The sequence below is a fragment of the Notolepis coatsorum genome, assembly GCF_963971535.1.
Source record: "Notolepis coatsorum genome assembly, chromosome: 1".
NCBI lineage: Eukaryota > Metazoa > Chordata > Actinopteri > Aulopiformes > Paralepididae > Notolepis > Notolepis coatsorum.
Genome location: NC_140165.1, coordinates 103,219,192 through 103,234,917, shown reverse-complemented (window position 1 = coordinate 103,234,917; position 15,726 = coordinate 103,219,192). Strand labels below are relative to the sequence as shown.

General features: G+C 39.4%; 1 protein-coding gene across 1 annotated transcript in view; it reads left to right on the top strand.

The window, feature by feature from the left end:
• tspan5a (tetraspanin 5a) overlaps positions 1 to 15,726 on the top strand; it is a 65,956-nt gene that overhangs the window by 14,676 nt on the left and 35,554 nt on the right. Inside the window, exons 2-3 of the mRNA XM_084325401.1 lie at positions 8,295 to 8,345; positions 10,670 to 10,816. Coding sequence (XP_084181527.1) covers positions 8,295 to 8,345; positions 10,670 to 10,816 — 198 coding nt within the window. The remainder of the gene's footprint in view (positions 1 to 8,294; positions 8,346 to 10,669; positions 10,817 to 15,726) is intronic.

The window sequence follows — 15,726 nt, the reverse complement described above, 5'->3', positions numbered from 1 at the left end:
AGGACATGTCAGATAACAACACTACACTTTAGGACATGTCAGATAACAACACCATGCTTTAGGACACGTCCATAACAACACTACGCTTTAGGACATGTCCAATAACAACACTATGCTTTAGGACATGTCCAATAACAACACTACGCTTTAGGACATGTCCAATAACAACACTATGCTTTAGGACATGTCAGATAACAACACTACGCTTTAGGACATGTCAGATAACAACACTACACTTTAGGACATGTCAGATAACAACACCATGCTTTAGGACACGTCCATAACAACACTACGCTTTAGGACATGTCAGATAACAACACCATGCTTTAGGACATGTCAGATAACAACACTACGCTTTAGGACATGTCCAAGAACAACACTACGCTTTAGGACATGTCAGATAACAACACTACGCTTTAGGACATGTCAGATAACAACACTACGCTTTAGGACATGTCCAATAACAACACTATGCTTTAGAACATGTCAGATAACAACACTATGCTTTAGGACATGTCCAATAACAACACTATGCTTTAGGACATGTCCAATAACAACACTACGCTTTAGGACATGTCCAATAACAACACTATGCTTTAGGACATGTCCAATAACAACACTACGCTTTAGGACATGTCCAATAACAACACTATGCTTTAGGACATGTCAGATAACAACACTACGCTTTAGGACATGTCAGATAACAACACTATGCTTTAGGACATGTCAGATAACAACACTACGCTTTAGGACATGTCCAATAACAACACTACGCTTTAGGACATGTCAGATAACAACACTACTCTTTAGGACATGTCAGATAACAACACTACGCTTTAAGACATGTCCAAGAACAACACTACGCTTTAGGACATGTCCAAGAACAACACTACGCTTTAGGACATGTCAGATAACAACACTACGCTTTAGGACATGTCCAATAACAACACTATGCTTTAGGACATGTCAGACAACAACACTATGCTTTAGGACATGTCAGATAACAACACTACGCTTTAGGACATGTCCATTAACAACACTATGCTTTAGGACATGTCAGATAACAACACTATGCTTTAGGACATGTCAGATAACAACACCATGCTTTAGGACATGTCCATTAACAACACTATGCTTTAGGACATGTCAGATAACAACACTACGCTTTAGGACATGTCCAATAACAACACTATGCTTTAGGACATGTCAGATAACAACACTATGCTTTAGGACATGTCAGATAACAACACTACGCTTTAGGACATGTCAGATAACAACACTACGCTTTAGGACATGTCAGATAACAACACTACGCTTTAGGACATGTCAGATAACAACACCATGCTTTAGGACATGTCAGATAACAACACTACGCTTTAGGACATGTCAGATAACAACACTACGCTTTAGGACATGTCAGATAACAACACTACGCTTTAGGACATGTCCAATAACAACACTATGCTTTAGGACATGTCAGATAACAACACTACGCTTTAGGACATGTCCAATAACAACACTACGCTTTAGGACATGTCCAATAACAACACTATGCTTTAGGACATGTCAGATAACAACACCATGCTTTAGGACATGTCCAATAACAACACTATGCTTTAGGACATGTCAGATAACAACACTATGCTTTAGGACATGTCAGATAACAACACTACGCTTTAGGACATGTCCAATAACAACACTACGCTTTAGGACATGTCAGATAACAACACCATGCTTTAGGACATGTCAGATAACAACACTATGCTTTAGGACATGTCCAATAACAACACTACACTTTAGGACATGTCAGATAACACCATGCTTTAGGACATGTACAATAACAACACTACGCTTTAGGACATGTCAGATAACAACACTACGCTTTAGGACATGTCCAATAACAACACTATGCTTTAGGACATGTCAGATAACAACACTATGCTTTAGTACATGTCAGATAACAACACTACGCTGTAGGACATGTCAGATAACAACACTAGTACGCTTTAGGACATGTCAGACAACAACACTATGCTTTAGGACATGTCAGATAACAACACTACGCTTTAGGACATGTCCAATAACAACACTATGCTTTAGGACATGTCAGATAACAACACTATGCTTTAGGACATGTCAGATAATAAAACCATGCTTTAGGACATGTACAATAACAACACTATGCTTTAGGACATGTCAGATAACAACACTATGCTTTAGGACATGTCCAATAACAACACTATGCTTTAGGACATGTCAGATAACAACACTATTCTTTAGGACATGTCAGATAACAACACTATGCTTTAGGACATGTCAGATAACAACACTATGCTTTAGGACATGTCCAATAACAACACTACGCTTTAGGACATGTCAGATAACAACACTATGCTTTAGGACACGTCCAATAACAACACTATGCTTTAGGACATGTCAGATAACAACACTATGCTTTAGGACATGTCAGATAACAACACTACGCTTTAGGACATGTCAGATAACAACACTACGCTTTAGGACATGTCAGATAACAACACTACGCTTTAGGACATGTCAGATAACAACACCATGCTTTAGGACATGTCAGATAACAACACTACGCTTTAGGACATGTCAGATAACAACACTACGCTTTAGGACATGTCAGATAACAACACTACGCTTTAGGACATGTCCAATAACAACACTATGCTTTAGGACATGTCAGATAACAACACTACGCTTTAGGACATGTCCAATAACAACACTATGCTTTAGGACATGTCAGATAACAACACTATGCTTTAGGACATGTCAGATAACAACACTATGCTTTGGGACATGTCAGATAACAACACTATGCTTTAGGACATGTCAGATAACAACACTATGCTTTAGGACATGTCAGATAACAACACTATGCTTTAGGACATGTCAGACAACAACACTACGCTTTAGGACATGTCAGATAACAACACTATGCTTTAGTACATGTCAGACAACAACACTATTCTTTAGGACATGTCAGATAACAACACTGCTTTAGGACATGTCAGATAACAACACTACGCTTTAGGACATGTCCAATAACAACACTATGCTTTAGGACATGTCAGATAACAACACTATGCTTTAGGACATGTCAGACAACAACACTACGCTTTAGGACATGTCAGATAACAACACTATGCTTTAGTACATGTCAGACAACAACACTATTCTTTAGGACATGTCAGATAACAACACTGCTTTAGGACATGTCAGATAACAACACTACGCTTTAGGACATGTCCAATAACAACACTATGCTTTAGGACATGTCAGATAACAACACTATGCTTTAGGACATGTCAGACAACAACACTACGCTTTAGGACATGTCAGATAACAACACCATGCTTTAGGACATGTCCAATAACAACACTATGCTTTAGGACATGTCAGATAACAACACTATGCTTTAGGACATGTCAGATAACAACACTACGCTTCAGGACATGTCCAATAACAACACTATGCTTTAGGACATGTCAGATAACAACACTACGCTTTAGGACATGTCAGATAACAACACTACGCTTTAGGACATGTCAGATAACAACACTATGCTTTAGGACATGTCAGATAACAACACTATGCTTTAGGACATGTCAGATAACAACACTATGCTTTAGGACATGTCGGATAACAACACTACGTTTTAGGACATGTCAAATAACAACACTATGCTTTAGGACATGTCAGATAACAACACTATGCTTTAGGACATGTCCAATAACAACACTATGCTTTAGGACATGTCAGACAACAACACTATTCTTTAGGACATGTCAGATAACAACACTGCTTTAGGACATGTCAGATAACAACACTATGCTTTAGGACATGTCAGATAACAACACTATGCTTTAGGACATGTCAGATAACAACACTATGCTTTAGGACATGTCAGATAACAACACTATGCTTTAGGACATGTCGGATAACAACACTATGTTTTAGGACATGTCAGATAACAACACTATGCTTTAGGACATGTCAGATAACAACACTATGCTTTAGGACATGTCAGATAACAACACTATGCTTTAGGACATGTCGGATAACAACACTACGCTTTAGGACATGTCAAATAACAACACTATGCTTTAGGACATGTCAGATAACAACACTATGCTTTAGGACATGTCCAATAACAACACTATGCTTTAGGACATGTCAGACAACAACACTATTCTTTAGGACATGTCAGATAACAACACTGCTTTAGGACATGTCAGATAACAACACTACGCTTTAGGACATGTCCAATAACAACACTATGCTTTAGGACATGTCAGATAACAACACTATGCTTTAGGACATGTCAGACAACAACACTACGCTTTAGGACATGTCAGATAACAACACTACGCTTCAGGACATGTCCAATAACAACACTATGCTTTAGGACATGTCCAATAACAACACTATGCTTTAGGACATGTCAGATAACAACACTATGCTTTAGGACATGTCAGATAACAACACTACGCTTCAGGACATGTCCAATAACAACACTATGCTTTAGGACATGTCAGATAACAACACTATGCTTTAGGACATGTCAGATAACAACACTATGCTTTAGGACATGTCAGATAACAACACTATGCTTTAGGACATGTCAGATAACAACACTATGCTTTAGGACATGTCGGATAACAACACTACGCTTTAGGACATGTCAAATAACAACACTATGCTTTAGGACATGTCAGATAACAACACTATGCTTTAGGACATGTCCAATAACAACACTATGCTTTAGGACATGTCAGATAACAACACTATGCTTTAGGACATGTCAGATAACAACACTATGCTTTAGGACATGTCGGATAACAACACTACGCTTTAGGACATGTCAAATAACAACACTATGCTTTAGGACATGTCAGATAACAACACTGTGCTTTAGGACATGTCCAATAACAACACTATGCTTTAGGACATGTCAGATAACAACACTATGCTTTAGGACATGTCAGATAACAACACTATGCGTTAGGACATGTCAGATAACAACACTACGCTTTAGGACATGTCCAATAACAACACTATGCTTTAGGACATGTCAGATAACAACACTATGCTTTAGGACATGTCCAATAACAACACTATGCTTTAGGACATGTCAGATAACAACATTATGCTTTAGGACATGTCAGATAACAACACTATGCTTTAGGACATGTCAGATAACAACACTATGCTTTAGGACATGTCCAATAACAACACTATGCTTTAGGACATGTCAGATAACAACACTATGCTTTAGTACATGTCCAATAACAACACTATGCTTTAGGACATGTCAGATAACAACACTATGCTTTAGGACATGTCAGATAACAACACTATGCTTTAGGACATGTCCAATAACAACACTATGCTTTAGGACATGTCAGATAACAACACTATGCTTTAGGACATGTCAGATAACAACACTATGCTTTAGGACATGTCCAATAACAACACTATGCTTTAGGACATGTCCAATAACAACACTATGCTTTAGGACATGTCAGATAACAACACTATGCTTTAGGACATGTCAGATAACAACACTATGCTTTAGGACATGTCCAATAACAACACTATGCTTTAGGACATGTCAGATAACAACACTATGCTTTAGGACATGTCAGATAACAACACTATGCTGTAGGACATGTCCAATAACAACACTACGCTTTAGGACATGTCAGATAACAACACTACGCTTCAGGACATGTCCAATAACAACACTATGCTTTAGGACATGTCAGATAACAACACTATGCTTTAGGACATGTCAGATAACAACACTATGCTTTAGGACATGTCAGATAACAACACTATGCTTTAGGACATGTCAGATAACAACACTATGCTTTAGGACATGTCGGATAACAACACTACGCTTTAGGACATGTCAAATAACAACACTATGCTTTAGGACATGTCAGATAACAACACTATGCTTTAGGACATGTCCAATAACAACACTATGCTTTAGGACATGTCAGATAACAACACTATGCTTTAGGACATGTCAGATAACAACACTATGCTTTAGGACATGTCGGATAACAACACTACGCTTTAGGACATGTCAAATAACAACACTATGCTTTAGGACATGTCAGATAACAACACTGTGCTTTAGGACATGTCCAATAACAACACTATGCTTTAGGACATGTCAGATAACAACACTATGCTTTAGGACATGTCAGATAACAACACTATGCGTTAGGACATGTCAGATAACAACACTACGCTTTAGGACATGTCCAATAACAACACTATGCTTTAGGACATGTCAGATAACAACACTATGCTTTAGGACATGTCCAATAACAACACTATGCTTTAGGACATGTCAGATAACAACATTATGCTTTAGGACATGTCAGATAACAACACTATGCTTTAGGACATGTCAGATAACAACACTATGCTTTAGGACATGTCCAATAACAACACTATGCTTTAGGACATGTCAGATAACAACACTATGCTTTAGTACATGTCCAATAACAACACTATGCTTTAGGACATGTCAGATAACAACACTATGCTTTAGGACATGTCAGATAACAACACTATGCTTTAGGACATGTCCAATAACAACACTATGCTTTAGGACATGTCAGATAACAACACTATGCTTTAGGACATGTCAGATAACAACACTATGCTTTAGGACATGTCCAATAACAACACTATGCTTTAGGACATGTCAGATAACAACACTATGCTTTAGGACATGTCAGATAACAACACTATGCTGTAGGACATGTCCAATAACAACACTACGCTTTAGGACATGTCCAATAACAACACTACGCTTTAGGACATGTCCAATAACAACACTACGCTTTAGGACATGTCAGATAACAACACTATGCTTTAGGACATGTCAGATAACAACACTACGCTTTAGGACATGTCCAATAACAACACTATGCTTTAGGACATGTGAGATAACAACACTATGCTTTAGGACATGTCCAATAACAACACTATGCTTTAGGACATGTCAGATAACAACACTATGCTTTAGGACATGTCCAATAACAACACCATGCTTTAGGACATGTCAGATAACAACACTACGCTTTAGGACATGTCAGATAACAACACTACGCTTTAGGACATGTCAGATAACAACACTACGCTTTAGGACATGTCAGATAACAACACCATGCTTTAGGACATGTCAGATAACAACACTACGCTTTAGGACATGTCAGATAACAACACTATGCTTTAGGACATGTCCAATAACAACACTATGCTTTAGGACATATCAGATAACAACACTATGCTTTAGGACATGTCCAATAACAACACTATGCTTTAGGACATGTCAGATAACAACACTATGCTTTAGGACATGTCAGATAACAACACTATGCTTAGGACATGTCAGATAACAACACTACGCTTTAGGACATGTCAGATAACAACACTACGCTTTAGGACATGTCCAATAACAACACCATGCTTTAGGACATGTCAGATAACAACACTACGCTTTAGGACATGTCAGATAACAACACTACGCTTTAGGACATGTCAGATAACAACACTACGCTTTAGGACATGTCAGATAACAACACCATGCTTTAGGACATGTCAGATAACAACACTACGCTTTAGGACATGTCAGATAACAACACTATGCTTTAGGACATATCAGATAACAACACTATGCTTTAGGACATGTCCAATAACAACACTACGCTTTAGGACATATCAGATAACAACACCATGCTTTAGGACATGTCCAATAACAACACTACGCTTTAGGACATGTCAGATAACAACACTATGCTTTAGGACATGTCCAATAACAACACTACGCTTTAGGACATGTCCAATAACAACACTATACTTTAGGACATATCAGATAACAACACCATGCTTTAGGACATGTCCAATAACAACACTACGCTTTAGGACATGTCAAATAACAACACTACGCTTTAGGACATGTCCAATAACAACACTATACTTTAGGACATATCAGATAACAACACTATGCTTTAGGACATGTCCAATAACAACACTACGCTTTAGGACATGTCAGATAACAACACTATGCTTTAGGACATGTCAGATAACAACACTATGCTGTAGGACATGTCCAATAACAACACTATGCTTTAATAGGACAACAATATTAATTAAATTATAACTAATTGTTGTTCAGATCTAGTGATTGTAAATGTTAAAAGGCATTGTTCAGTAATGTGACATACTGTACCTGTGTTGTCTTTCAGTTACTGGGCATGGCCTTGGTTGGTATTGGACTGTGGGCGTGGAGTGAGAAGGTGAGTGAAAGGAGACTGGGTGTTGATGTTGGACACAGAACCAGGGGTGTATTAAGTCATTCTGGGACCTGTGCACATGATGTGCCCTGGGTAGTCCGTTCCTCTGAGGGCCCTCCCCCAGCTCAGGGCCCTGGGTAGTCAGTTCCTCTATTCCCCCCGCTTCTACCCCCCTGCACAGAACACTGCTAATAAAACCTTTAAAAATATATATATAATTATTTTGTAATTTTGTCAAAGTGCTACATTTTAGAAGATTAATTCGGCAGATTACACACAGTGTAATTAGGCATTTCTGCCCACCTGAGTCACATAATGTATCCCAGTGTTGTAGTACTCAAGTCCTGGGCCCTGTTTCATGTACGTGGTTCAACTAAGTCGATCAACATGTCCATTATCCAGCTTCAGTTAACCCGATGTTCAAAGCCGGGATTTTCCTGTTTCACAAAGGAGGATTCAGTCTCGTTAACTCAAGCCAGACTTGAGAGTCAGGCTCAAGTCAGGCTAGATGCGCGCTCCCGTTTTAGGTGGAAAGCCAGCACGTATCGATGGCAGAGACCCTGATTCTCAACGGCATTGATTGATTAATTGATTTAAGACTTTATTGACAGATTGCAATAGGCTCAATCGCCTCGCCGACAAGTTAAATGCGTTATCTATAGGCTAATTCTAAGTCCCTCATTACCTCAATCAATCAGATTATATTTCTTTAAACTTGCCTGCTGGATTGAATAATCAAATGAGATCTTGCTAGCGAAAATTATTAGTTAACTGTTATACAGAATTACGATACGGCTCTCTTACCCATTGATTGATGTATAGTCAATCTTTTATTTATCTTCTCTGTGGTGTAACGGGTTCTTCTTTTGACTTTCACACGGACGACCGGGGTTCAAGGCCCTAGTCTTTTCCTTCTTTTTGCAATATAGGAATAATTCAATTTGGTGCACGTTGAGAGCTATATAAAGAATGACATCCTCAATGCATGTAGATTTATAATATTTTAACTTAAAACCAGGCTACTTTGGCGTATAATCATTAATATTATATTCAAAAAAATCATATTGGAAACACGGGGATTTGAACCCCGGTCGCTGAATTGGCAGGCATGAGCACTACCGCTGGGCCACTGGGCCAGATGGGATAAATTCATTGTTTATACATTAATGAACGAGAGACCCGTGTTTAGAATATCCGTTGTTTTGAATGAAGTTTATCTCTTTATCCTCATTCATTAATGTGACGTCAACGGCTCATTCAATTTCTCAAATCCGTCAAACAGCGCATCTCATCAGACATCTTAATCCCAGTTACAATTAAAATAACCACATCATGTGTACATCGCACGAGCGAGCGCCACCGTCGCCACGGTATATATAACGTGCATTATTTAGGACAAAGTGAATTTAATATCAGCATTTTGGGTCTATTTTACATTTCAAAAGCCCCCTCTGGAAGAATGGAGCACAAAAACGTAATTCAGAATGGTATAATGCAGATCGTAGACTGTGGGAATAGTTTCAGGAAACGGGCTGTCACTTCTTTGCGGGGGCGTGGCGATAGTTCAGGCTAACTTGAACTTGAACTCTGCTTTCGAGCAGGCTCAAACTTTTGGATATGTTGTCATGGTGATTTGGGAAATCCACGTACATGAAATCGGAAAGTCAGGCTAACACAGTTATCCAGCTAAAGTTATCCGGCTAACTCGGTTATCCCGGTACATGGAACGGGGCCCTGGACTGATTTTCACGACTCGAGACTCAACTTGAGCACTGATTACTCGAACTTGGACTCGAGCATTGACTATATTCGGACTCGGAAGCTGCAGACTCGGACTCGGAATTGTAAATAGATAAATACAGCAATTTTTATTATTATTTCCCTAATCATTTTTGGCAAAAGATATTGATGGCTAGTACATTTGTTTGGCTATTGTGTCACAAAGTAAATAAACTCCCTTTGAAATGGTGACCGCTGTGTCATTTATGTTTAATGTAGACCTTTCTTTATTTGTACGTCAGCTCTTTGACTGCCAGGGTGGACTCAACCTTGATGACGTGGACTCGGACTAGGGTGATGGAGACTCGACTCTGACTCGGTCTCTTCTTCGGTGACTCGGACTTGGACTTGGACTTGAACACTGGGGACTCGCGACTCGACTCGGACTTGAGATTTAGCGACTCGACCACAACACTGCTGTAGCCTACATTGGGTCCCCCAAGCGGCACACAATGCAACAGGAAATGCACTTGGGGCCTGTGTAGAATGTTCATGTTGGCATGTTTGAAAAGGTTGGTTCCACCTCTCCCCCCCCCCCCCCCCCCCAGGGCGTGCTGTCCAACATCTCCTCCATCACGGACCTTGGTGGTCTGGACCCCGTCTGGCTCTTCATGGTGGTCGGGGGGGTGATGTTCATCCTGGGCTTCGCCGGGTGCATCGGAGCCCTGCGGGAGAACACCTTCCTGCTCAAGTTTGTAAGTTTCTCCCGATAATAATAATAATAATAATAATAATAATAATAATAATAATAATAATAATAATAATAATAATAATAATAATAATAATAATAATAATAATAATAAACTGCATTTGTATAGCACATTTCATGAAGAAATTGCAGTTCAAAGTGCTTCCCAGCAGTAAAAAATGCAGGCATAAGCGAGCATAAAAAAGATAACGGAGGGTAAATCACAGTTTTTCACATTAGGATCTAACATCCCAATAGGCCTCTCCGTTTACGGTTTCATTAATTTAAAAATATAAAGATTGCATGATAAAAAGACATTTACTGGAATATTCTAGAATACACAAAAACGTTGTAATTTTTCAGCCTATTTATGAATAGTTTTCAAATAAACGCTAGATTATCGATAGTATATGTGTACGTATGCACGCTATAGAGGCGATCTGAAAAATCTATTCTCTTATTTCCTCATCAGCGATCGCGCACACAGAGACACATCACACATAGGGCAAACGCTGAGATCTCAGCGAATACAACTCTGATTATCCCAAGACTGGTCAAATAGATTCCTTACCTCAGATCAGATGTTCTCCAATAAGATCATTCCAAATATCGATCACGCTTATTGATTGAGTATTGGCTGCTGTAAATATATATTCCAGGCTGATTCCCGTCCCGCGATGACTTCCATGTTGATCAGACTTCTTGCCAGCACAAGGAACCAGCTGGCTCCGCCCCTACAAGCGACTGACCTGCAGTTACACAGGGATAGACGAGAGGGGGCGCTTTTTTCCATTCTGAGTTCCTGTAGGGGCTGCTGTACCAACGGGAGACTCGTTGATGAAATATGATTTCAGATCGCTAATAAAATGATATTTGTCGTCATCGGCACTCAGTGGGGGGGCTAATAAAACGAGTTACGACGTCCCTGGCACTGAAAGTGTTAATAGAACAACAGAGCAGTGCATCGCTCTTAATACTTTGAGTTTCTTTACAATGCATTTAGCAACACATGTTGTGTTGTTTTTGTTATCACACCTGTGACACCGGGGGGCGAGCGACAGTGGCTTATAGGAGGCAGAGCAAGCGTCCCGGTTCGATTCCGGCTTCTCTCTGCAGTTAGGTTTACTTTATTTGTTCAAGGGGGACAGTGTACATTAATAAAACATTTTACAGATGTAAATGCACCCAATTTTAGCCAAAAGGCTAATTTCCATTGGCAGTCCCCCTGCCAGAAGGTACAGGCTAAAATCCTGTGTGAAAAAAGGGTTAGCAATAAAAACAGAATAAAATCAAGATTAATAACATTAGAATAAAAACACAACAAAAGCACATAGACATATGATAGGGATACAGGTCACAATACAGTCATGGACAGAAGGACAGAGCACATCATGACATATTAAGAGACTCAGACATAGACAGACGCACCATATCCACACACACACAGACACCTCAGTGTTGACAGTGCTGGTTTTCAATGAGCCATTCCCTAACCCTGCACTTGAATGAATGGTATGATGTGGAGACTCTAATTGTTTGAGGAATTGAGTTCCATTGGTGGGATGCTCTGTATGAAAAGACGGCCTGGCCAAATACACTTTTTTTTTAAAGGGATTGTACAGTCCCCCCTTGCAGTGAGAAGTGTCTCAACACTTAACCTCTTAAGCCCAATCGATACCGGGCCGAGATACATTTCACGTCACAAATAGATCAATACGGTCCGTATTAACACATTGGATGCCAACAACGTCATAATTCGTTATTGCCCGCCATGCGTTGAACGCCAACAACGTGATAATTCGTTGTTGGAATCAATATTTAATTTTTTCGCCATGGCATTCATAATTCATCCAGCCTCCCTCCGGGACTGCAGCTGCACCCTGTCTGATATTGCAACGCCTCAATACCGCCGCCTGGTGGATGATCTGGCGAGTTACACTCCACGCCAAACCGGGAGTGGCGCTGGTGCATCGAGGAAATCCCTCCGGGAGTCATATCTTGTTACGTGGGTCCAGACAAACACTTGAGTGCATGGGATCGCTTTCGAAACGCAATAATCTATATGATTTCGGCGTTTATTGCGTCATACAAACGGGAAATGGATCTAGCAGATCGACGTCAAATAATTGGAATATTTTTCCTCCAGTCTCATCGGCGAACGGTAAGAGGAATCTAACGTTATTTTCAGCTTGATTGTCCATTTCTTTGTTTGCAATCCATCTGATCAATGTATCAACCCATACTAAATAAAGCCGTTACTGACGATCAAAGAATTATAAACAACCCCCTTTCCTTCACGCATGATGAAGCATAATGTATACCGATCATATACATTTGAATTTTTTTAATATAGCGTGTATAGGAAAGAAACGCCAATCGATAATCTATCATATGCTTCAGGGCCTATAACTTGCGTTTTTGGAATTACAGCAAAAAAGCTTAAAAACATACTTATATTCTCGACGGTATTAACACAACAATCTATGAATGAAAAAATATAATGTTCCCACACCCGGAACGTTAGATACCCGATGTAGAATGGGCCATAGTAATGTCAATATAGCTATAATATTTAAAAAGTTATAGCCCTGCAAAGAAGCTACGGTAAACATCTCCATAGGATTACAGCGCTGGCAGACTGGGCATAAGGATGGGCATTGGGCATACTGCGTGGCAATCAAAGTGTTAAGTGATGTTGCGTTTCTTTTTCAAATGTAGCCAAGAGTAAAGACCCTAACCCTATCAAAACAGCAGTCAAAGTGTATATTTTCAGCACTACGTTTGTTTAGCAATAATTTTAAGTAGGGATGTCCGATATTATCGGCCTACCGATATTGGCATTAAAATATGGGAAATTATCGGTATTACATTTTTTTTAATTTTTTTTTGTGTGCATTTATTTAACCTTTATTTACCCAGGCAAGCAAAGTAAGAACAAATTCTTATTTTATTTATTGTGAAAAGTATGCATAATGGTGACCCAGTCTAGCGAAAATGCCTACAAGTCTCCATTTTCATTTTCCAGATTTTTCCAGATTGTGAAAGTACAGAATGTAAGCTTTCAAATGGTGTCATACTTTGAAATCTGAGAATGTTATTATTATGATGTGCTCAGTTTAAATCTTGTAAACTGTCTTTTTTCTCAGAGACTGAAGCAGTGAAAAGTGCTCTCAAAGGTTTAACACCTATGCGAGTTTGTGGTGGGCGTAGACAATACCTCCCATCCACACCTCTCCCCTGAATAGTATGAACATAATTAAGTGCTGTGACAGGCATGCTGTCAATGTCATGACAGATCAGAATGGATGCAATCATGCATCCACTCTTACCCCAAAACAGGGCAATTAAATCACAAATCACTGGACGTACCCGAGGCCGGGTGATAATATTCCTGTATAATAAAGCTAAACTCATGGAATGGACTGTCACTGTTCTGTTGGTGACTCTTGGGTAGGTTATGACCCAAACTGGCATACAAGGAAATGTGCTGTAGCACTGCTTTACATAGGAGTAGATATACACACTAGATTCAGTAAATAGGAGTAGATATTCACACTAGATTAAATAAATATGAGTAGATATTCACACCAGATTCAGTAAATAGGAGTAGATATTCACACTAGATTCAGTAAATATGAGTAGATATTCACACTAGATTCAATAAATAGGAGTAGATTCAGTAGGAGTAGATATTCACACTAGATTAAATAAAGATGAGTATAGATATTCACACTAGATTAAATAAATATGAGTAGATATTCACACTAGATTCAATAAATATGAGTAAATATTCACACTAGATTCAGTAAATATGAGTAGATATTCACACTATAGGTTCAGAGCTACTGTACCCGCTATCAAAGGAGTTTACCTGGCTCAGTGAATCTGAATAAACACACAGCGTGGGCGTACCTCCCAACGCGCAGCTCTATTCAGATGCAAAAATAAAACTGTTTCAAAACAGCCTTTTTTAAACACAGAATCCTTACAATTAGAGTTATTATATCGGTTTGCTGTTATACTAAATATGTTCTTCAACTCTCGAACTGTAGTTACCGGTATATATATATATATATAAAAAAATAAACAAAAAAAACAAAAAAAATTATTGTGTCTCTATGTCATTTCACCCTGGCGACTTGTAGGCATCATCACCAGACTGGGTACATTTTTTATGTTGTGTTTTTGGGGTGGGAAACCCTGCATATATCGGTATCGGTTGATATCGGTATTGGAAATTAAGAGTTGGACAACATCGGTATATCGGATATCGGTAAAAAAGCCAATATCGAACATCCCTAATTTGAAGTGTTATTAGCTAAATATGAGCTTATAAAAATCTATCCGCATTTCATCGGATGATTTAGACGCGAGGACAGGGAGCCGTCATGAAATCGCTGTAGTCCTAAGAAAGAGGAGACCCAGGGCTTTCGATGGACGTAGAAATGTCATAAAACTACACTACCCGGCTTACACCAGCCGCAGACAAAGCCGCAGCCGCTTGACGTGAAAAAATTATATTGACGTGTAAATCGTGTTTATATCTCACAGGTTGAACAAACCTTAACGCTATTGCCATAAAATACAAGGTATATTGTTTCTTTACCTTTCTCTGAACATCTAGAAAATAAATGCATCGCAATCCGGTCAAAAATGGCGGAGCTATGGACATTATACAAAAATAAGCTGTACTGCGCGGCCAGGTAGCGCAGCGGACTAAGCGTCTGTCTACCACCGCAGCGGTCCCTCCGGCTTGGGCGGTCGTCATACTGACACAATTGGCAGTGTCAGCGGGTGGGAAGCCGGTGGGTGGTATTCTGGTCGTTGTAAACAGTGACTCCTACAGGTCGGTCAGGGCGCCTGCACAGCGAGGGAAGGAACTGGGTAAGGTAGTGTGATCCTCCCACGCGTTACACT